Source organism: Acipenser ruthenus, chromosome 31 (genome assembly GCF_902713425.1).
Source record: "Acipenser ruthenus chromosome 31, fAciRut3.2 maternal haplotype, whole genome shotgun sequence".
Lineage (NCBI taxonomy): Eukaryota > Metazoa > Chordata > Actinopteri > Acipenseriformes > Acipenseridae > Acipenser > Acipenser ruthenus.
The window spans coordinates 12,991,155-13,013,901 of NC_081219.1; the positions used below are offsets into that span (position 1 = coordinate 12,991,155).

The following is a 22,747-nucleotide window of genomic DNA, read 5'->3' on the forward strand; positions in this document are numbered from 1 at the left end:
CAAATAGCCAGTACTATATCTTGAATGGCATTACTGGGTCTTTATCAACTTTTATTAGAGAAGGAATAAAAAAAAAAAAAAAACACGAACACTATTTTAAAAGGAAACATAATGAATAACTCGGGAGGTTCATTAAAGACCTCTGTGTGTGAGCACCTCAGTTTAATCTTGCCAGTTCTGTAACAGTTTGTTTCATTTTAAAAATAAAGGCTGCAAACTTAGTCCAGTGGTAGACGTTTGATAAACCAAGCCCATGTTCTATAAACGTTTTGCCATGTGACTCTTTCACCCAGCCCCTCTAAGCTATCCTGTCCTTGTCGACCTTTTCTTAAACCTTGTCTCTGTTGACTGACCCTATCGAAGCTGCCTTCCTGTAAATCCACTGTGTACTTTATTGACATCGTCTTTTATTTTCCTTTACGCAATAGCACTCCTGACTAGAGGTCATTAACGTCAGGTAGTTGACCGCGCCGCAGAGACAAGCCCATTATTCCCCGATTTCATCAACCGTGCCTTTACTGCAACTTTAATAGTCTTTAAAATTCAGATTCGTATACAGTTTCTTTAAATTTCTCATTGCTGATACTTTTTAAAAAGCTAGACATTATATCTTAATTCACTCTCAACTACCGTGTGGCTATGCTTTCTAAAGGACCTTTCTAATTGGTGGATGAAAGTTTAAATTCTACTCAAGGCATACACACTGCCGCTGTTGTGACTTGGTACGCAGTTGGGTGACTCACAATTAATAACACGTATATCATCTGCATTTTAATTTATGGTGTGTTTAATATCCTATAACATGCGTGTTCTGTATGATTCTATAGTGTTGCTTCAGCATAGATCATTATTATCTGTGCTTAGTAACTACTCCAGCTAAACGTTGCTTCTGAAAAGACTCCTTCTACGCTGTCTGTTGGGAAGTGAGGTGGGGACGAGCGGGCATCATGTTACGCAGTGGAGCCCGCACAACGCTGAGGGAGTCTTATCAGAAGCAGTTTATGCTAGTATAGTCATTAAGGACGGTAGATAATGCATTGAAACTGTGTGAAGCGTTTGATAAGATGCTCCTCTGAAGCTGAACACACAATTCAATATATTTTTTTAAATTTTTTTAATCTATAGTTGTTTGTATTTCTGTCCATTTGAAGGTTGTGTGGGGTCAGTGGTGATAATAATTAACTGGAAGTACACAATGAAGGCCATGTCAACAAACACGCCAGGTTTTAACTGGATTCTGGAGAGCCCGTGCAGTTCCAGTAAACGCTTCAGTCCCATACAGCCTGCGTCTGACCAGCAATGAAGCTTTTGGGTATTCTTAGTCTTCTACTGTACTGGAGGGGGACCAATGCCCAAGAAAAAACGTAAGTATGCCTATTGACGAATTTATTTATTTTATTTTATTTTTTACTGCCTAGAGACACTTGTTAAATTAAAAAAAAAATGATTACACTTTTACAAAATGAGAGAGAGAGAGAGAGAGAGAGAGAGAGAGAGAGAGCGCACATGAAGCTGGTCAGTAAGGCTCGTCACATGCTCCATAGTGTCCCGAATTAAAAGTATGTGCAGTTGTATTAAGTATCTAGCATCCGCGCTGCATAATAAAAACCAGCTCTCAGTTCACAAACAGTCTACGAATCTTCAGTTCCCTCTCTGTGACTTACACCTTGCCTGCTCCCATAGTAAAAGCACAGCAAAGTATAATGAAGCACAGTGGAATCATGGTAAAGCGCAGGTAAGCACTGTAAAGCCCAGAGAGGTATGGTAAAGCATATTAAAAAACATATGGTAAACGATGATAAATCCATATGTTATAAGTCCATGGAGAGCATGGGAAACCTGCAAAATTACCATGCAAAAATACCATGGCACATTTTTTTATAAGGGTATAAATACCAGTACATTTTGACATGAATTTAAGAAAAGTTACCGAATGCGTAGTTTATTGTGTGTTGGCGCACTATGTTACCCTATCATTTTCTGAAAGTTTGTAAAGCGAATATTCACCCACCCACGTGGCAGGTACCTCATCACGGCCCCCAGAATCCTGCGCGTGGACGCCTCGGAGCGGGTGGTGGTCCAGCTGTTCGGGTACGAGAGCGAGTCCAAGTTAACTCTGTCCATCAAGAGCTACCCGGACAAGAAGAAGACCTTTGCCACGGACACGGTGACGCTCAACGCAGCCAACCGCTACCAGAACTCCGCCACACTAAAGGTACCTGTCCAGGGTCACCTGGCGTCCTGTGAGGCCAGCAGGACCCCCTCCTGCAGGTTTGAATTATATACAAAAGCCTGTCTGTCTGTTTCTGTCATTGCTTCTTGATAGCTGCTGCCCCAAGACTTTCCCAAAGGCGACGCCCTGAGATCCTTTGTGTACCTGGAGGCGCTGTCAAGTGACCTCAACAAGGTGGAGATGCTGACTGTGTCTCACCAGAATGGATTCCTCTTCATTCAGACAGACAAGCCCTTTTACACCCCTGAGCAGTCTGGTAGGACATTCACATACACGTCATCAATCAATCAATCAATCTGCCGATCAATCAATCAACCAGTCAATCAATCAATCAATCAATCAATCTAGCTATCTATCTATCCATCTGTCTATCTACCTGCCTACCCATCTATCAGTCTATCTATCGATCTACCTGCCTACCCATCTATCTATCTGTCAATCAATCTATCTATCTATCTGTCTACCCATCTGTCTATCTCTCTACCTGTCTACCCATCTATCAATCTATCTAGCTATCTGTCTGTCTGTCTGTCTGTCTCTATCCATCTGTTTATCTATATCTATCTATCTACCTGTCTACCCATCTATCTATCTATCTATCTATCTAGTCTGTCTGTCTGTCTGTCTGTCTGTCTGTCTATCTACCTGTCTACCCATCTATCAATGTGTCTGTCTGTCTGTCTGTCTCTATCCATCTGTTTATCTATATCTGTCTGTCTGTCTATCAGTTCGTTGTACAATGGCCGCGTCCTGTATTGATTTATTTATTTGTATTTGCTTGCCTTCTGTTTCCAGTGAAAATCCGAATCTTCTCTCTGAATGAAGAACTGAGGCCGGCACACAGACCCATTACTGTCACGTTCATGGTGTGTATGCGCTAGCAGCGCCTTTATCTGTTGGTGGTGTGAGATCAAATGACCAAGAGAAGACTGGCTGTGTTCTTTAAGCTGACCTGGGTTCCGTAGCCCAGCTCAGGCAGGGTTTCAGGAGAGCTGGGGGAAGATTAGATTCATTATTTTTGGTCGCTGTTTATTATCAATTTTATAACAGTACCAGTACTTAGGGCTTTACAATTAAATAATATTCCACATTGAATCCCAATGTTGTTTGTTTGACCAGGATCCAGATGCAGTGAAAGTGGACATAGTGGAAGAAAAAGATGTTACTGGGGTCATATCCCTGCCGGATTTTAAGATCCCTCTCAAGCCTAAGTAAGATGGAAAAAAAAAAATCTCCAATTAAGATCCATTTCCCAAGCTTTTTGTCAGTACCTTTCCCAGCAGCTCGGCGTGACAGTGTTATGTTGATTTGTGAAATTATTCAAGGGCTGTGCCACTCCGCTTTACTGAACCAGTGGAACACTGTGTCCGACGCAAAAGAGTGCTGGGGGACTCTTAATATCTGTGCGCCAACATGGAGGAGAGGGGACACTTTATAGCGTTGCACTATCAGAGACCTGGAAGCTGAATTCATATTTTTTGACGCAGCTTTTCGTTGGATGAGAATCTCGCCTCTCCTGTTTTCTCTTCTAGGTACGGAGTCTGGAAAATAGATGCAACCTATACCAGTGACTTCACCACCTCTGCTACTGCGGAATTCGAAGTCAAAGAATATGGTACCTTTACAATGAGAACTGTGATACTAACCACGGAAAACGTAATCCTTTCTGTTTATTTGTTTTAACTGGATCCCCAATTAACCCTTTCATGCACGGCAACGTCATATAGGGACGGATACAAACAAAATCTTCTAGTCTTTATAGGGGGGACATATGGAAGAGGCAAATATGCATGATCACCTCATTTTTTCAATTTTTTCCCTGTTGAACAAAAGTCAATGAAAAATACATTGAGTCCAAAACTACTTTTTTCAGCAATTTTGTATATTTCATGCATGAAATAGTTCAGTTTTCCCAATACCTTATAAAGTGTTTAGGGTACATAGCCTTTCAATATCTAAGGTTGACTGTGGCAAATGTGCCTTTTCAGTTTATCATACTTTACAGCACTGTTTTGTAAACGTTATCAATAAGTATTAAATGTAAGCGCAGTGTACCATAGTATCTAGTTTTGAATCAAGTGCGAAGGCAAAGGCACATTTTCAAAGCAAATAAAATGCTTCTCGCTCTGTAAAAATGACTACATTTAGAAAGTTCAGAACAGCGTCCTGTATCCTCAGCAGTAAGTGTGGTCCCGCTCTCAGTCCTAACCAGCGTGTTTCCATTCTCTGCAGCTCTGCCCAGCTTCTCTGTTACAATCCAGCCGCAATCCAGCTTTATCTGCTATGAGCAGTTTGAAAACTTCAAATTCACAGTCCAGTCCAGGTGAGTGGGCACACAGGCGCGCCAAAACAAAACAGACAGACAGATGGTGATTTTGATCATTTTCCAAAGTGCGTCTGCAGGGCTGGCCTTTGTTCTCTGAAGGCCGGCAGCTGTGGGATACAGGTGAGCTGTCCTGTTTGTGGGATCGGAGGACGCCCACTGCCCTTCAGCTCTCCTGAGATTTTGTATCGAGGGTTGCCGTGACGAGAGAACACGGAAAGAGACGGGTTAAATAATTGGGCACGCCAAAAAAAAAAAATACATTCGGTCTTTTGAATGTACGATATTACACCATAGCAGAATGATGAGCCCTCAATTTATTTATAATATAAATCCCGGCATCAAAAAAGACTTACCCTTGTGTACCGTTGTTACTCTGGCAGCTACTTCCATGGAGCGCCGATGTCCAGTGCAGACGTGTTTATCCGCTATGGGATTATTAAAGGGAAAACTACCAACATGATACCACAGGCAGTGCAGCATGTACTGGTAAGAGGACACACACAGAACATGCATCCCTTAGGTCTGATACATTGCCTCCTAACAGAGATGGAAATAAGACTCCTTTTGCATAGCAGTTTCACCCGTCCCAGGTTTTGCGACAAACTCGACTAGCCCCAGTGTACAGGTAACAAGCTCAGGTGCGTCTTATTAAACTCCTAGTAAAACCAGGAGTCGATCAAACTGCAATGCAATGGGAGTCTCATTTCCATCCCTGCATAGAGTGGGCAGGCTTTGTGGATTTTATTTACAGTTATGTCAAACCTGTCCCACTTTTAAGGCACACCTTTTAAGTGTATAACTTTTTAGCTAATTAACATATTTTTAAAAGGTTTTTATTAGCAGTTATTTAAAATAACTTCTTTTTTTTTTAATAATAAAAAAAGGTCGTTAGCCTGCTTGGGAGTTATCAAGTCGGGCATACAATTGAAATTGGTTTGCATTGATTCCATCGAAAACCAGATTGAGTTTGGCATGAAAAAAAATCTTGTAACACAAAAGGTAGTAAGTGTGTCTCCTCCTGTGCCTCTCCAGATGGAGCAGGGGAAGGTGGAAGTGGTCTTTAACACAAAGACAGCCCTGGCTACTCTACCCGCTCTGAAGATCAGCAGCCTGGAGGACCTGGATGGGAGCTTCCTTTACATTGCAGTCGCTGTGCTCGAATCTACCGGTAAAAACACACCGAATCCCGAATCCACGCAGAGATTAAGCAAATTGAAACTGTTAAAACAATTTTGGGATATCTCACACATTTTATTTGGTTGATTGAGCGTGGGGGGAATGAACGCTGGGTGAAGCTGTATCAAGGCTTAACTGATAATGAATCAAGGAGCAACAAGGTCAATTCCCTGATGAAAATCACAGCAACTGCTGTTGAACTGGTGACCAGTTAAGAGCTGGGAACTACAATCCCAAAACAGCAAATATATTCAATTAGCAGATTACAACAGACATTGAGTTCAGCAAGTTGACTTTGGAACTTTTCAGTAAAGGGGTTTTTAATGGACCTCTTTTCTCATGGGTCAGTTGTGTCGGCAGCTCTTCAACCAGTACTGAGTCTCCTGAACCAGCATAACCAGCAAAGCACCAGTTAAAGAGTGCTGGGCTTTCCCTCAGGGTTATCATGAATCAGAACCTGGCAGAGGGCTTCGCTCCAATCAGGAATGGTGGCTTGAAACCTGGTTCCAGGAGAGCTAGTGTGAGGCAACTTCGCTGTATCAAACCCCAAGTCTCCCCTGGTGTGCCGTGCAGTGGCCTGAAACCTACAGTCTCCTGAAACCAAGTTCCAAGCTGCAAAGTGGCTTTGTGTTGCCTCAGCTTTCAACCCATGTTCAAATAAGTATCTGCAAACCTTTGGCTATGCACATGGCTGTGTCGTGACAGTTCTAAACAGGCAGCTCAGCTGAGGCAGAGCACTGAGCCACACTCCCTACATGCAGTATACTGATGAGCAAACCCATAGCTCCCCTTGCTGTGTGTTCCTAGGCGGGATCTCCGAGGAGGGCGAGCTGGACAGCGTGAAGTTCGTCATCTCTCCGTACTCAATCAACCTGGTGGCGACCCCCTTGTTTGTGAAGCCCGGACTGCCCTACTATCTGAGGGTAAGTGAGCTGGCTGCCATCTGAAAACACTGAGTGGGTGATGTACAGCAGGCAGCAATCTCACTGAAATATCCAGCGGGATACAGAAGTCCAAAAAAAACAAACAAACAAAAAAAAAACAGGTTAATTAATTATTAGACAAATGTTTGGACAAGTAGTGTTTGTCAGTGTAACTCCAAAGCAAGCACTGTGAACGTGGTAAAAAGCAATTGTACACTGTACCGTGTTGGTTTTTGTTTTTTTTTGCATGCGCTGTGGCTGTAAGCGTTGGAAGATGATTCCCCCTCTTTTATGTTTTGCACGGCTGTGGATTTTCATGACCTCACCCCTTCGCCACCCCTTCTCCTGTGTGTGTCCGGCAGGCTCAGGTGAAGGATCCTCAGGGTAACTACATGGGGAAGGTCCCGGTCAGGTTGCGGGCATCTGCGTTCAGCGAAGGGCACGAGGAAACGCAGATCATCTCGGACGGCTCCACGGAGGGACTCCGCTTCACCAGCGTGCAGGACGGCACCGCACTCTTCGTCATCAATATCCCCTCCACCGCCACCAAGATCGAGTTCACGGTCAGGAGCACCATAACTGCCAAACCCTGGGAAGCTCAATTTGCATGCATAGTGGCTTGAAACCTGGTTCCAGGAGACCGGGAGAGATCGGGTTTGAGGCAACTTTGCTGTATCGAGCTTGGCTGAAATGGAGCCACAAGTCTACCCTGGTGTGCTGTGCAGTGACCTGAAACCTAGTCTCCCGAAACCAACTTCCACTCCACAAAGTGGCTTAGTGTTACAAGGTTCATTAGATGCATGTCAAGGCTGTGACATACTCCTCTATAGCATATCCTACATTTCCAAGGATATGCTTCGAGGGATATCCTCAGTCAGAAAAATAGGGTCCTTTCTTTACATACGGGTTACTGTTTTAAGATCTGCCGGATTATTTAAAAAAGTCACGATTTGAATTCAGATGTATGTAACATTCATTGGTCTTATTTATACAGTAGAAATTGCTTGATGTTTAAGAAACGTTTGCAGTTGGGGTGTGGATTTCGGGGTGCGACGGGGTCCCAGTGAGAGGGTTCTAACAGGGGCTCACGTGATTTCTAACTCAGCTGGAGACCGAAGACAGAAGCCTCCCTGAAGAGAACCGGGCTGTGCGTACGTATGAGGCCGTGGCGTACAAATCACTCAGCAGCAGCTACCTCTACCTCGACTGGGCCTCCCAGCACAAACAGCTGCACGTCGGGGAGTACGTCAGCATCAACATCTACTTCCCCAGCCCCTACAAAAATAAGGTCAAATTCTACAGCTACCAGGTAGGAGTACACATTGCATTAGCATTTCACAATTCACTAACCTAAATGAATGCAATGACAAACTTGTGCAGTCGCTTGCAGTGTTTCTAACGGAGCGTTTTTTGTTTTTTTTTTACAAAGTTTTATACAGTAGTTATCAAGATGAAAACCTCTGCAGAACAGATAGCCGTTAGCAGCAATTTCAACACTACGGCTGGCTTTGTAGCCGCTATTGCACAGTGGTCCTGATGCATCACTGCCATGTGGTATTGCCGTGGCATAACATTGCAGCTGCTCTAACAGGGCAGAGGCTGGGCTCCGACCGGCGACCTGACACACCGCGAGCGAGCATCTCAACCTCAATGCAAAAAGGGCAGGGCTCCCATTCGTGGGTTCAGAGCTTTTAACCTCATCTCGTCTCAGGACAGGGGACAGGACAGAATCCGTGCCGGCAGCGTATCATGCAACACTGCCCTTTTTCAATGGGTATATTTTTAAGACCATGCTTGTCGTTCATTACTGTTCCTGCACTCGGGATGTTTAGCAGGTTTAACAAAGCCTGGTGAAGGACTGAGGGGTGTGCAGGGTAAGTCATACAAGCAGGCGGGTGCAAGTTTCAGTTTCAATGCATTTCATTCATGTAGCACCTTTCATACCAGTGTCTCCAAGCGCTTTACATGTCGTTTAAAACAGCAAGAAGTGTGCATTTTTAAAAAAATTACAAAGTAACAGATAAGTAATAATAATAAACTGGGTTCCATTTACTATGTAATACTTTGTAATACTAACCCCTCAATTAGGGGAGACCAGCAATCTAAACCTGGGGGTGGGTGGGGGATCTCACAGGTGTGGGGCCTCAGGCAGTCCCATATTCCTGATGGGACCCATTTCTTTGTTTCCAGGTGATCTCCAAGGGCAAGATAGTGAAATTTGACTCTATACGTCGCATCGGAGAGTCCAACTCTCAGAACCTGAACTTCAGGGTGACCGGTGACATGGTGCCCTCGGCCCGCCTCCTGGTGTATTACATCATCACTGGGGAGGGCACGGCGGACCTGGTCGCTGACTCCGTCTGGCTGGACGTCGTGGAGAAGTGTGTCAACAACCAGCAGGTGTGGCAGTTCTGCTGCGTATTTCACAAGGTCTCTTTAAAGAAGACCCATTGAAATGTCAGATTACCAGGGTAAAGCTCCAATAGGCTTGGTTGTGGGATCGCAGGACGCCCGCTGAGCCTTCAGTTCTCCTGAGCTGTGTGGGGAATTGCTGTGGTGAAGGGGGGGAAAAAAAATAGACATTTTAAATCAGTGGGTAAAATATTTCGGCACTATAAAATAAAACAGCCTCAGCATTGCAAATCTTTTAATATCTACTAAAAGGAATGGTCGTTTTTAAAGTTAGGAATGCAATATACATCTTGTTCCAAGGGGCACAACAGGCAAAAAGCATGAAAAAAATAAAAAATAAAGCTTGCCCATATTGTCTGTGCAGCCGCTGTCTGAAACGAGATCGTCAATGTTTTCCAGGTGAAACTGTCAAGTACAGAATCGGAGTACCAGCCAGGGAATCGGATGAGCTTGAAGGTCCAGGCAGAGCAGAACTCCTACGTGGCGCTGTCCGCTGCTGACAGTGCCCTCCATGGGATCCGCAGCAAAAGCAAGGACTCCATGGCCAAGGCGAGTCCCAGACCAGGAGCGAGTGCTTCCAGGGCTCTGCGTCACGTCCTGCAGCAGCCCAGCAACGCGATGATAGCCTGCAGATACGAGTCATTTCAAATGATTACACAGCACCTGTCCCTCATTGTAGTACAGTGGTTTATAACGCAGAACTGGAATCAGAGCAGGGGGTATATAGAGCTGTATTGTACATGTAGCCAGTTTTTGGTAAAATAAGGGTGTAGGCTAATAGCTCAGAGATTTTGTTTTTTTACTGATCTTGTCTAGAAGCTAATGTATCTGGACCAGAACTAGGATTGTGTTCAGCTTACATTGTATACTGTAGTACAGGGGTGGCAAAACCTGGTCCTGGAGAGCCACAAACCTGGTCCTGGTATCATTGGATCAATGACTAAAGACCTGAAAAAAAAAAGGTTAGTGTTGACCCAATTAAGAAAATAATTGGTTCAATTAAGTAATTGAGAACTCGGGTGGAAGGAAGACCAGAAGCCCCTTCAGGGCTCTTCAGGACCAGGGCTCGCCCCCCCAGCCCCCGATCTAGTCGTTGGTGCGACAGCCCCAGGTGTTCCAGTTCTCTCACGTTGATCGGTGTGTGTGTGTGTGCGTTGATCTCAGGTGATGCGTGTTCTGGAACAAAGTGACCAGGGCTGTGGTGGAGGCGGGGGGGCTAACAATGAGGACGTGTTTCGCCTCGCCGGCCTCACCTTCATGACCAACGCCAACGCCAAGGCCCGGGACCCCAAAGGTACTCAACCAGGCCGATCGCAGGTGAAAGGGGGCCGCCCTGTTCCTTATACCACCTTAAAGTGTAATAAAACAGAATTGAAGAGTGGTAAAGCATAGGTAAGCACAGAGAGGCTATTCAGAAACATGGCCAACATGCTGAACTATGGTAAAATGACTGTAACCTTTGAAACAGGCTCTTTTTTTTTTTTTTTTTTATAAAAGCAGCAATATTTGTTCAAGTGAACCTATGAGAATGAACGTATGTAAGGCAACACTGTTTTCATTGCAGGGGAATTCTGCACAGACATCAACAGGCCGAAGCGATCAGTGAATCGCAACAAAAAAACCAAGACAGGCAAGTGACGAGAAATCAGCCCATGAAGTTTAGAGCAATGCAATCGAGGAGTTAGTGAAGGCAACTGTGTTTAGGGGCAAGAGACAGCAGCTGAACTGAAGAAATGCTCTGTGCTAGTTTTGAGGGCTCTGACAAATAAAGTAATAGCAGTTTTTTCTTTAACATAACGCAAGTCTGTTTCCCTGCAGGCGACACGAACGCAAACAACACCAGGACAGAACGATCCGTGGATCTGAAAACAGAAATCCAGAAGAAAGGCAAGACAATAGAAACCAGAACCCTAAGTAGCGTAACACTATTGAAGACAACCTGTTAATAAAGAACACTCCATAGCCTGCCGGGGAGAAAGAGAAACGCTTACAAGCTGCCCTAAAAATAGCTAGAGTAAAGTTTAACAAAGCATACTGAAAGCATGTTAAGGCATACTGTAGGCAACTACTGTAAAGCCCAGAGAGGTATGACAAGCTATGCCAACTTTGGTAAATGCATTTACCAACCATTGGGAAAGCATGGGAAACCTGCAACATTTTAAAAACAAATGCACTACTTATGTTATTTTCAAATCCATATTGCTTTGCATGTGCAAACTGACAGAGGGATGGAAACAAGACTCCCATTGCATAGCTGTTTGATCCATTCCGTGTTTTACTACGAGTTTAATAAGACACGCCTCAGCTTGTTACCTGTACACTGTGGCTAATCAAGCTTGCTGTAAAACCTGGAATGGGTGGAACTGCTGTGAAATAGGAGTCTTATTCCCATCCCTGTGACACCTCTTTCTCTGCCCAGCCTCCTCCTACAAGGACCCCCGAGTGCAGCGTTGTTGCAAGGACGGAGCCGCCAGTTATCCCATCGGGGAGTCCTGCGACAGCCGGGCTAAGAGAATTAAGACAGTGATGCAGTGCAAGAACGCCTTTAAAGTGTGTTGCGAGTTAGCCAACAAGCTGCGGGAAGAGTCCCACAGAGTATACGTCCTGGCGCGAATGGGTAAGCCCCCCCTTTATCTTATTCACGGTAAAAAATAACCAGAACCTAAAGAAGATCTTACGTGTTCTGGTAGGGTTAACGAAGCAGGAAAAAACCCAGCATTTCTGGTCATGCTGTAACTCTTAATTTATTAATTTTGTGTTCCGAAACATCTATAACGCTTGAATCAATCAACGGTGCTAAATTTAGAAATACTAAAATAAAATGAATCAATTCATTCGATTTTTTTTTTTTTCGACTAGAAGAGAAGATCCTGGGTATATAGAAAAAGAAATTCTTAAAAGAGCCTGTTTCTCTGTAAGGCCAGGGAGCTGGCAGTGATAAACTGTACCAGATAGTACTGGGGGTAACAAGGAGGGATTGTCACCAGCATCCCTTCTGGGTTGTGTTTCTGAATTCAGAGCTGGTGGCTATGTTTGGGCTGGATGACGCACAGGTCCGAAGTTACTTTCCTGAAACCTGGCTCTGGGAGGTCCATCAAATCAGGTAATAATCAGATTATTATTATTATTAATAGCAGCAGTAGTACAGCTAGGGCCAGAAGCTTTGCATCGCCCTATAGAATTCATTAATTGTGCTTCGTAAAGTCAAATGAAGCCTGCTGAATAATGTTAACACACTGAATTACACAACGCTTTGTAGTTTCCCCCACATACTTTTGCATTTACAGCTGTACAAATCGAGTCTACAGCCTTGTGTCTGCCTCCTCATACTTCTTCTCTAACCTCCTGACAGTTCAAGCTCAGGAACGAAGACGCTCTCTACAGTCTTGCCTGACTCTTTGACAACCTGGGAAATGAAGGCTGTTGCAGTTTCAAACAACGGTAAAAACTAAGCTGTGTCGTAATTTATAATTGCACGGTATGACCATTTGTGCCTCTAAAACTGATAGATTAACCCAGCAGACCTGCAGACAGACATACAGGGGGTGGACTTCTCTGTCATCTCTAGCACTCAGGCAGGGGCTCTCCGATGCAGAACGGCACACCTCACCTGCCCTGTCTTCTGGAAGATGTAAAAGCTGCACTCCCTGTTGCAAATCAGTTTCTGTTGTGATGGGCCAGGAAGCGTTTGATAGGCTTTGATAGAGGGCTGATCTGGGATAGTGTCTAGAACATACTTTCCTGCAAAACTCCACCCCGAGCCTCTCTGTTCTCTGTCTCTCTCCCCTGCCCAGGTATCTGCCAAGCTGACCCTCTGAAGGTGCGGGTCTTCAAACAGACCAGCATCAATGTGCCCATGCCATACTCCGTGGTGCGCGGCGAGCAGGTGGTGCTGCAGGGCTCTGTCTACAACTACAGGGATGAGAGCTCCAAGGTGAGCCAGGGCTTTAGTATGCTGGGCTGGGCTGGGCTGGGCTGGGCTGGGCTGGGCTGGGCTGGGCTGGGCTGGGCAGAAGGTGTGCTGTTTCTTTACCCTGTTCAAACTCTTTAACCCGCTTTCTTGCAACACTTCTCAAACCATCTCACTAGCGCTAGTTCCAGAGAGACCTTTGCGATTGCTACAGTAGAACTGGATATGGTTCCGTATACATCTCATCTGCAATGCAGAACTGTTCACTGTGTGGGTCTCGATTGTGCATTTGAATTTGTGTGCTTTGAATGCGTGTTGAATTGATATGTATAGGAAGCTTGCAGAGACATTTTACCCTGCTTGTGATTCCTGGGGTCAGTTGCCACCAATGTGGCTCGGGTTTAGACCATGGGAAGAGGAAGTGGTCCTAGCGATTGGCTTCTAATCCTGCCAGTCACAAGGAGAAGCAGCTGGCTGAGAGGCGGCCCGAGTGTATCTTGAACTGGTGTTCTCCCGGCAGTACTGCGTAACTCTGACGGTCGAGGAGGGGATCTGCCTCTTCCAAGGCTCCAAGACGGAGGCCGGGACCACCCAGATCACCCCCTGTGAGTACAGCGTCATCCAGGGCTCGTCAGTGAGAGCCTTCACCCACACCATCCTGCCCCTGGAGACAGGGCTGCACCGCCTGAGATTCACACTGCGCTCCCAGCTGGGCTCCGAGATCCTGGTGAAGATGCTCAACGTTGTGGTAAGACAAGCCGACACACAGAGATGTACGGGCAGGGATATTTAGTGTTAGCAATTAGGATGCCTGGCTTATGTACTGTACCTGTACAGTGTATACAGACTTAACCAGCTCCCCGTTAAGACAGTCTCTCATTGTTTAATGTGGATGCAATTCAAAGATCTTCCTCTGTTAGGATCAGGCTGTGATTTTGCTTCATACAACTGAAGGCAGTTTCCCTGTTAACTTTTCACTTGCAGCCTGAAGGCATCAAAACTGAAATCTCCGACGCTGGAACGTTGGACCCCCAGGGTATCTATGGTGAGGCGCTGAGTAATTATGGGTGATCCCTCTCAGAGAGGAGAAAGCAGAGCCTGGTAGTAATGAACTGTTTCTAGAAGTATTCTTTTCATGTGAAATATCTCCATCGTGACTCTGTTTCTGATGTCTGTGGTCTCAATACAATAAAAAATATTTTCTATTTGAATAAATGAAATGAACGTTTATTTATTTTTTTTTATTTCATCACGATATGCCCCAGCTACAGAAACTGCCCCACGGTTTTGAAAACCAAAGTTTACCCCATTGACACCAGCTCCCCGTTAGCACTCAGTCCCAGGGAGGCACAGCGTGTGACAGCGTGGCCTCTGTGTGCTCTCTCTGTATCCGACCCCCTCGCTTTGTGTTTCAGGGCCCCTGAAGAGGAGGGTGGAGTTCAGGAACAGGAGCCCTAGGGGCCAGGTGCCCAGGTCCAAGGTGGAGCGCACACTCAGCGTGAACGGTAATGCCTCTACTGCACAGCATAATGCTGGTTTACGGTACATTCAAGACTTTAAGGGAGCCGTATTTGAAACAGTTTATTCCTGACGCAGCGGGGCGCACTAGAGCAGGGGCTATCCTGCTCCCATGTTTAAGCGCTTTGATTGGTTCGATAGAGTCGTGTAGGCATGGTGAAGGCGGAGTGAGTTTCTGAATCACCCTGCAGATGCATTGGTTTCTGAAATCCCTGTGTCCTCCCCCTCCAGGGGAGCTGCTGGGGGAGGTGATCTCGACCGTGCTGAAGCCCAGCGGCCTGCAGCAGCTCACCAGCCTGCCGCGCGGCTCCGGGGAGGCGGAGCTCATGGGCATCGCCCCCATCTACTACGTCTTCCACTTCCTGGAGAAGAGCGAGAAGTGGGACATGCTGGGTCCGGACTCCTTCACCAACAGACTGGAGCTCCGCAGGAAGCTGAAGCAAGGTGGGCCGGCCCGACTCCCTCGTCTGTCTCTGTATCATGGGCACTGCACACGCAGCCAGAGAGACTCCGTCTGCACTGCAGCGCATCACGCAACGATACATCTCCCTCTATCTCTCTCTCCTATTGTCTTGATTATTCTTAACTGCCTTACAGCGATAAACCTGATCAAGTTTTTATGTGTAGAAGAGCACATCTCTATGTGTGCAGCATCTTTTTAACTGACTAAATCTAGTGTGTGAAAGCATGCTAGACCCCTGCTAGGCAGGATCACTGAACTCCTCCTCCCTGGATTCTTTGCAGGCATCGCCAGCATTCTGTCGTTCCAGAATAAGGGAGACTATTCTTACAGCATGTGGCAGGAGGGGGAGCCCAGCACATGGTGAGCTGTTTAATAAAAGAATACATACTATTGCATTGCACGTTACTGTAGCAACCAAACGGATGCATGTGGATTTTAACTTGGCGCACACCCACAGCACCATCCGGTGAGACGGATCTTAAAGGGGAAGTCTTTCTGTTCCAGGCTGACGGCGTTCGTTGTGAAGATTCTGGGGCAAGTGAGTCAGTACCTGCAGGTGGATCACATGTCGGTGTGTAACACCATCTTCTGGCTCACAGGCAAATGTCAGAACCAAGACGGGTCCTTCAGGGAGCTGTCCACGTACAAGCCTGTCAAAATAAAGGTAACCCAGGCAACAAACAACGCATGACCTTCAACTGATGTGCAATGTAAATGTGTTTATATTGAGTGCAAACACCCATTCTATACTTTATAAAAACCAATGCAATTACGTTGTTCTAGAATGCATTGTTATTTAAAACACAGGATTAACGGGGGCAAAAAAAACCAATTTTTTTATTTTTTAAATTTTTTTAACTTCATGGCAGGGCGCTGGACCAAACTCAGACGAACAAACCATATACCTGACTGCCTTCACTGCTATTGGAATTCAAAGGGCTATGAAAGCATGCCCCCTGCAGGTAAGGGAGGGAACTGCTAACGCGCCGGTGTTCCACGATGACAACAGTGTTGATTTGGGCAGGGTTTGTAGAAAAGGATTTGTTAAAGTATCACTGAGGGGGTGGGGTGGGGAGTTTCCTTCAAGTCATTATATTTGGTAGCTGCCTCTTGATGCGCTTCACAACGGTGCAGTTCACTGTGTTCCACCAGGGGGTGCCACAGTGCATCCCATCAGTTTGCAATAACTAGCATCAACGCTGTGTAAAAGTCAGCTCTTAAATTCACTCATAGTTCAGGAGTGAGCTCACAGTGAAGAAAGGTGTTAAACCGGGATCCCATTACATTAAAAGATCGTCAAGCTCAGTGTAGTTATTATTGTAACACAGTCTTGGCTACCTCTTCACTGTGAGCCACGGAGGGCCTGCTTCACCGCACTGGCAGGGCTGGAGGCCTGACTGGCTTGTCTCGCTCGTTATCAGGAGTTTCGAGATGCCGTCTATAAGGCTACAGACTATCTGCACAGCAACGTGAAGAAGGTGAAGACTGTTTACACGCGGGCCATCACTGCGTACGCACTGGTCCTGCGGGAAAAAGGGGACAGGACTGCCCACTCCGTCTTCGAACAGCTGAAGAAAGACGCCCAAGTCAAAGGTAAGGAGGGAGTGAGGCTGAGCGGTGAGCCAACACTGCTTCCACTCCCACTGCATCTCCAGCAGCTCCGCCACAAGGACCGCGGGTTACCCGGCCCGGGGGGTAGCAAGGATTATAGAAAAAGGGTTTGCTTGGGTGCAGTTTTCTTTAAGCAGCGACGACGATGTAAAACACAAAGGCAGTTATACCATCAGGCTTTTGCAAGGGTGGGGCGTCGCTGCTTTTAACCGTTAACGGGGAACGACGCAAGGGCTAAGTTGAGCAGTAGGGATGGTCCGAGGGGTTCGACTGGGTTTGCCTGAATCGGACCAGCCTGTGCTGTGTTGCCCAGGCGAACCCCCTGTGCTGCGGATGTGGAAGGAGAAAGATGACTCGCTGGACTCCTTCCTGCCCAACAAGGCCACGGCTCGCATGGTGGAGACCACGTCCTACGCCCTGCTGACCAGCCTGCAGTACGGGAGTGTGTCCTACTGCAACCCCATCGTGTCCTGGCTGTCCGACGAGCAGCGATACGGGGGCGGCTTCTACTCCACGCAGGTATGCCTGGGCCCTGGCGGCGTTTCACTGCACTTCTTGTCTCTTTTCAGCAGCAGTAGATTAGGAACTGTGCGCTTTTCTTTTCAGAGGCCGCTTTGACTTATTTGATTGTGAAACGATTGGAGACGGCTCGCCGTGAAAGGCGCTATATAAAAAATGATTTGAAATGACCGATTGATTGTCCACCAAGCTGCTCTCCACTTAACCCACTGCAATTCTAACCGCTGAGCTACTCAAACCCAACAGCCTTCCGCACTGGAGGCCAGCAGTCTTCACACTAACTGACAGCACCCCAATCTCTCTGTACTCTCTGCTCTTCTCCCTTCTGGGTCTCCCCAGGACACAGTCATCGCTCTGGAGGCCCTGACAGAGTACACCTTGCTGGCTAAGCGCTCCAGTCTAGACATGGTCATCAACGCTGCCTACAAGAAACAGGGGGACCTGCAACGATTCGAGCTCACTCAAGCCAAGCCACTGGCAAAACCAGTTGAGGTGTGTAAATGGAGTGTATGCTGCGTTAGCCCACAAGTGCTGCCTGTAGCAAGTCACCTGAGACCCGGCTTCTTGTCTTTCCAGGTCACCAAGGCAGACGATGTCATTGTGAGCACTGGCAGCAGCCAAGGGGTGTCTGTAGTCAATGTAAGTGCAGTCAGCTCCTCTCTCTCTCTTGTGCAAAATGACAGTCCGCTTTGGGGTTCCTACGTGCATTAACTGCGAGTCGCATGTAAAGCTGAACATTATGATCTGTACTTCAAATGGAATTTTGGCATAGCAGACATCACCACCTGGTGGCCAGGTACTGCGCCATGCTGTCGAAATTATTATTTGATTTATTATTTTTGAGCTCATAAAGGCTTTTAAAATTACACTTCAATTTAGTTACATTTTGATGTATTATGTGTATCTCATTTCTCAAATAAAAATTTGATCACAAAAAAAAAATTGATTTCAAAACAGCGTTCGCAACACTGTAACTGGTCCCCTTAGCGATGGATCTTTTTGTTTGCTGTCACAACGCTGCGGGTCAAGCAGACCCTTCAAAGCGATCCTATTAAAAGCAATCGAGATCTTTCTTGCTTCTCATGCCACCCTTTCCCTCCTGTAGCTCAGGACGGTCTATTACAAAACCAACGACCCCGACGGCTCCTGTGTGTTCGATCTCAAGATTCAGGTTTTACAGGATGACCGTGCCCTGAGTTCGGGGCCCACACGTCGGATCGAAGCGTGTGCAAAGTGAGTTCTCTGTCTGTCACAAAGCAGCGCGATCGCACGTCTCTGCATGCTTTCATCTACAGTACATGCATGGTCGTTTTAGAAGGACGGGAGCACAGAGTTAGATGCATGTAGTTTCCTTTTCTAAACTTAGTCATACAGTCAGGACTGCTGGATAAGGGGGACCACTTATCACTTGTCATGCAGTTACACGAATTGATGGAGCACACTGTACAGCACATGCTCCTAGAATATAATATAATTAGATATAGGCATCCGTGCACAAGCACACACAATGCATTTGTAAAGTCCAAGAAAGACAATTGCATGAGGAGGATAAGTTTCTTGTGCAACAAAAAACTCACATGGGCTTACAGAGGAACCAGCCGTGCTGGGGTCGCTGTCTTTTAAAGCATTGTGTCCGTCCCAGATACGTGCCTGGCGAGAATGAGGCCCTCTCTGAATCCGACCTCAGCGTCATGGAAATCTACCTCCTGACTGGTATGGAGCCGGTGCAAGAAGACCTAGCCACAGTAAGGAAAAAACAATGATGACAATTAAGACATTGGATTCGTGCATGCAGGCCGTTCTTTGAAAAAGATACACCGACGCTGGACGAGATCTGCTTTCAGCGCTGCCTGTTGCAGTGGCTCCTTTTGACACAGAGTGTAATACACATGACTGTAGTACTGGGGATCTCAAGGAGCTCTCTTTGTTTTGCAGCTGGCGAGCGGCGTGGATCAGCTGATTGCCGACTACGCCATTGCAGACGGGCGCGTTGTCATTCAGTTGGAATACGTGAGTATGTGTTTTCTGCTGGTCTGATTTCAAGAGGCTGGCAGGCATGGCAAGCTGGTTAAAGAAGGTACCGAGTCTGATTTGCTGCAGTGTCGCTCGGTCGTGTTCCTGAGAGGATTCCTGGGTGCAGGTTTGCCGTATTCTTCCGTGCAGTACAAACAACCTACTTAGCCCTACTGAGAATTAGATAAGGATCAATGACTCAGCTCAGCAATGTTCGAGCAACGGTTTCCCGCGGATACGCGGTGGAAAACAATGAAACTGAAAATGAATTGCATGAATTTTCACACTGCTAGAGCTCTTCCAGCCTCCGCCACTAGGTGTCACTGTTTCTCCCGTTTCCTCCAGATCCCAGCCGATCAATACCTGTGCGTGGGGTTCCGGGTTCAGGAACTCTTCAAGACTGGCATGGCAAGCCCCGCCCTTTTCAAGGTCTTTGAGTACCATGCACCAGGTAAGCCTTCACTCCCTTCCTAATCGGCATGTAGTTGAAGTTGCTTATGAACTCTTTAAGGCAGAGCTTCTCCGCTGGTTTTAGGGTCTTTAAGTATCACAGATTAAGTCGTTTGAGGGTGTGCGCATTCAAAACACCTACAGCACCACGTTTTATTGTCCAACCTCTTTATAATGGAAAAGAAACAGAATAGAGAACGCTTTACTTTTGAGAGCGACATTAATTCAGTTTTGCACACAGCTACATGGTATCTGTACAATACAATAATATTGAGATCGGCATGCCTCAGCCCAGATCAGCTGTTCCCTGTGCAGTAAACCCTGCTGTCTCTGTTCTCTTGGGCTGCCAGATCGCCAGTGCTCCAAGCTGTACACGATAGAAGAGGAGAAGCTGGTGAAGCTGTGCCAGGGGAAGGAGTGCCAGTGCATGGAGGGTGAGTGAGGCAGTGAATGCTGCTGCTGGTGCGGAGTGCCAGTGCATGGAGGTTGAGTGAGGCAGTGAGTGCTGCTGCTGGTGCGGAGTGCCAGTGCATGGAGGGTGAGTGAGGCAGTGAGTGCTGCTGCTGGTGCGGAGTGCCAGTGCATGGAGGGTGAGTGAGGCAGTGAGTGCTGCTGCTGGTGCGGAGTGCCAGTGCATGGAGGGTGAGTGAGGCAGTGAGTGCTGCTGCTGGTGCGGAACAGGTAGTGCCAGTGTGATTGCATCGCATTACCTCATCTCACCTGCAGGGGTCAGCGCTCTCCATAACCGCAGCGCTATCGGTAAACACGTTTTTACGCTGCGAGTACTTGTGATAACACGCCTTGCTGCCCTCAGTGTGTCGCTCTGTCTGGTTGACCCCCCCCCCCCCTCTCTCCCCCCCTGTTCCCCAGTGCAATGCGGTCACACGCAGCCTCACCTGAGCCTGACCTCCACAGCGAACAACAGACGAGAAGTGGCCTGCAAAGCCGACATCGAGTACGGTACGGTCAGCCCTCTGCCGGAGCTGTGAAATCACACTCTTTCATCGCATTTGAATTATTGTTATTAATATCAAGAGTACTAACCCTGGATAAGTTGTCTGCAAGGGGTGGAAGAAATCCATTAGCTATGTGTTTTGGCCATTTAATAATCCTGTCAGTATTATTCCTGATGGCGTATTTTGTGTACATTGTCTGCCTCGGTCTGGTATTACTGCTGAAGCCTTGCTGTTTCCTATGCTTTAATATTCAGTATCTAGAACAGTTTTTTTTTTTTTTACCCGTTAATATTTCAATGAAAGGAGCCTGCCGTGATGTTTAATTGTATTTTTGTTCTTGTCTTTGTTTCAGCGTACAAGGTGAAGATTCTGTCCTCCAGTGAAGAAGGACATTTTATTAATTACAAAGCCGAAATGGAAGACATATTTAAAAAGGGTACGAGAAATTCGAAGGCTGTTTGAAAAAAGGTTAGAACGAGTCTGAACCGAGAACTGACACCCTTCTCCTTTTCCAAACAGGCTTGGACAGGGTACGAAAAGAAACGGTCGTCACCTTCATTAAAAAGGCAACGTGCAGCGACGTGAACTTACAAGAGGGCAAGCACTACCTGATCATGGGAAAAGAAGGAATGCTCTCAGTGGAAAATATGCAATTCAAGTAAGAGATCTATTGGATCTGTTTCCGTTACATACCAGTTCTAATGAGGATGAACTGAAGTAAAAAAAAAAAAACTATCAAGTTAACCAACCAGCCCTGTACAATAGTATTATTCAATAGAGCTAGTCGAACCGAGTTAAAATAAAGAAATAGGCAAGTAGTATATACTTAAATAAAATGCCTGCAGTCCATGTGATCTCATTCCAGTCCAGAGAGGTTTAAAAAAGTGCTGGATTTGAGAAGCACTGGTGTAGACAAGACAGTGGAAGAGGAACTGAGACAGTGAAAGTGTGACGGGCGTTCCTCTGTCCTCTCACAGGTACACCTACCCCTTGGACCCCCTGTCCTGGATCGAGTTTTGGCCGTCCGAGGAAGACTGCAACAGCCAGGCCTGCAGCAACTTCCTGAAGATTATGCAGACGTTCTCTGAAGACTTTCTGATCTTCGGCTGCACGGACATCTAGCCGGGGGGGAGAAGGAGGGGGAGGAGGGCAGGATAATTTTGGCGAGCGAGACGGTGTGAAAACCTTGTGCAAATGCTACCGTGTCTGTTACTGGAGGAATCGGATATTTAAAACATGAAAAAACAGTGTGCTCACAATATAGAATGTAATGTGTATTAAAGATAAGAGAGAACGTTTTCATGGCTGGAGTTTGGCGCACTCTCATTTGAAAGGTGTCCCAATTGCAATTGTTAAACAGTGTGTAGGAGGCTGTTCTGCGGTATGATGTATTCAGTCTGATAATGATAAAGAAAAATAAAAGTAATCAAATCCCAATCCACTTTCGATTACAGCACCTAGAGCAGGGCTCTCCTAGCCGGGTCCTGCAGAGGCTGCTGGTTTTCATTTCAACCAATCTCTCACTTACTTCATTGAACCAATTATTGGCTCAGTCAGTCAAGGTTAAACAGGAGTTCCAGATCTTTAGCCACTGAGGAAGTAAAGACACCTATAAACCCTGCTGGAGAGGGTCTCTCCAGGTCCAGGGGTGGAGCGAGGGGCTCGCCAGGACCCTGACCTAGAGTATACCTTTACAGGCGGTGTGGGAATCTTTCTATTATAGAACATACCGTGAATTATATTGTAATGATATTAAAAGATGCATGAGATTTGCTGGAGCAGTTGCAAAACAGACAGCTAATCAATCAGTCTTCGGTAAGGAGTGTATCATTTTTAAAGTTGTGTTCATATGTACCTGTCCGAACATCTCTCTTCTTATGAACAGTACCTAATAAAAAATGCAAGGCAGACAACAGCCTTCCCCAGGTCATGCACGGACTAGACTGGCAATGCAGACTAATCACCTGAGCTGGGATGAAAAGAACTGGCTTTATTGGCAAATGATGGCTCCATTCACTCTTCCAGGAACCCAGGATACCGACAGACGGGCCTGCATTGTAATCGCACAGTAATTGCTCCGCCGTCACGGCGGCTTTGCTGTCACTTGGCTGAACGCTTCTGGCATTTTGAAGTGCTTTATTCTCATCATTCGTTACTCTCGTCGTTTGTTTAAAAGGGATCGCCGGGACTGGAATGCCCATTATAGCCAAGCAGTCCGTCTGACGCACGCAGAGCCC

General features: G+C 46.5%; 1 protein-coding gene across 1 annotated transcript; it reads left to right on the plus strand.

Moving 5' to 3' along the window:
- The first annotated feature begins 1,233 nt into the window (after positions 1-1,233).
- On the plus strand, positions 1,234-21,808 carry LOC131702924 (complement C5-like). Its single transcript, XM_059005603.1, has 41 exons — positions 1,234-1,364; positions 2,023-2,215; positions 2,327-2,489; positions 3,029-3,099; positions 3,353-3,444; positions 3,766-3,848; positions 4,466-4,556; positions 4,940-5,045; positions 5,592-5,727; positions 6,543-6,658; positions 7,021-7,221; positions 7,764-7,967; positions 8,849-9,058; positions 9,470-9,619; positions 10,235-10,364; positions 10,635-10,700; positions 10,889-10,957; positions 11,490-11,687; positions 12,089-12,173; positions 12,423-12,511; positions 12,865-13,004; positions 13,501-13,728; positions 13,965-14,025; positions 14,396-14,485; positions 14,730-14,942; positions 15,243-15,321; positions 15,466-15,625; positions 15,831-15,923; positions 16,383-16,554; positions 16,886-17,091; positions 17,431-17,583; positions 17,668-17,730; positions 18,197-18,324; positions 18,734-18,836; positions 19,027-19,101; positions 19,450-19,555; positions 19,905-19,988; positions 20,425-20,514; positions 20,863-20,946; positions 21,030-21,168; positions 21,488-21,808. Exons 1-41 carry the CDS (start codon positions 1,300-1,302, stop codon positions 21,630-21,632), a joined length of 5,130 nt encoding a protein of 1,709 aa, XP_058861586.1. The 5' UTR covers positions 1,234-1,299; the 3' UTR covers positions 21,633-21,808.
- Positions 21,809-22,747: the final 939 nt, after the last annotated feature.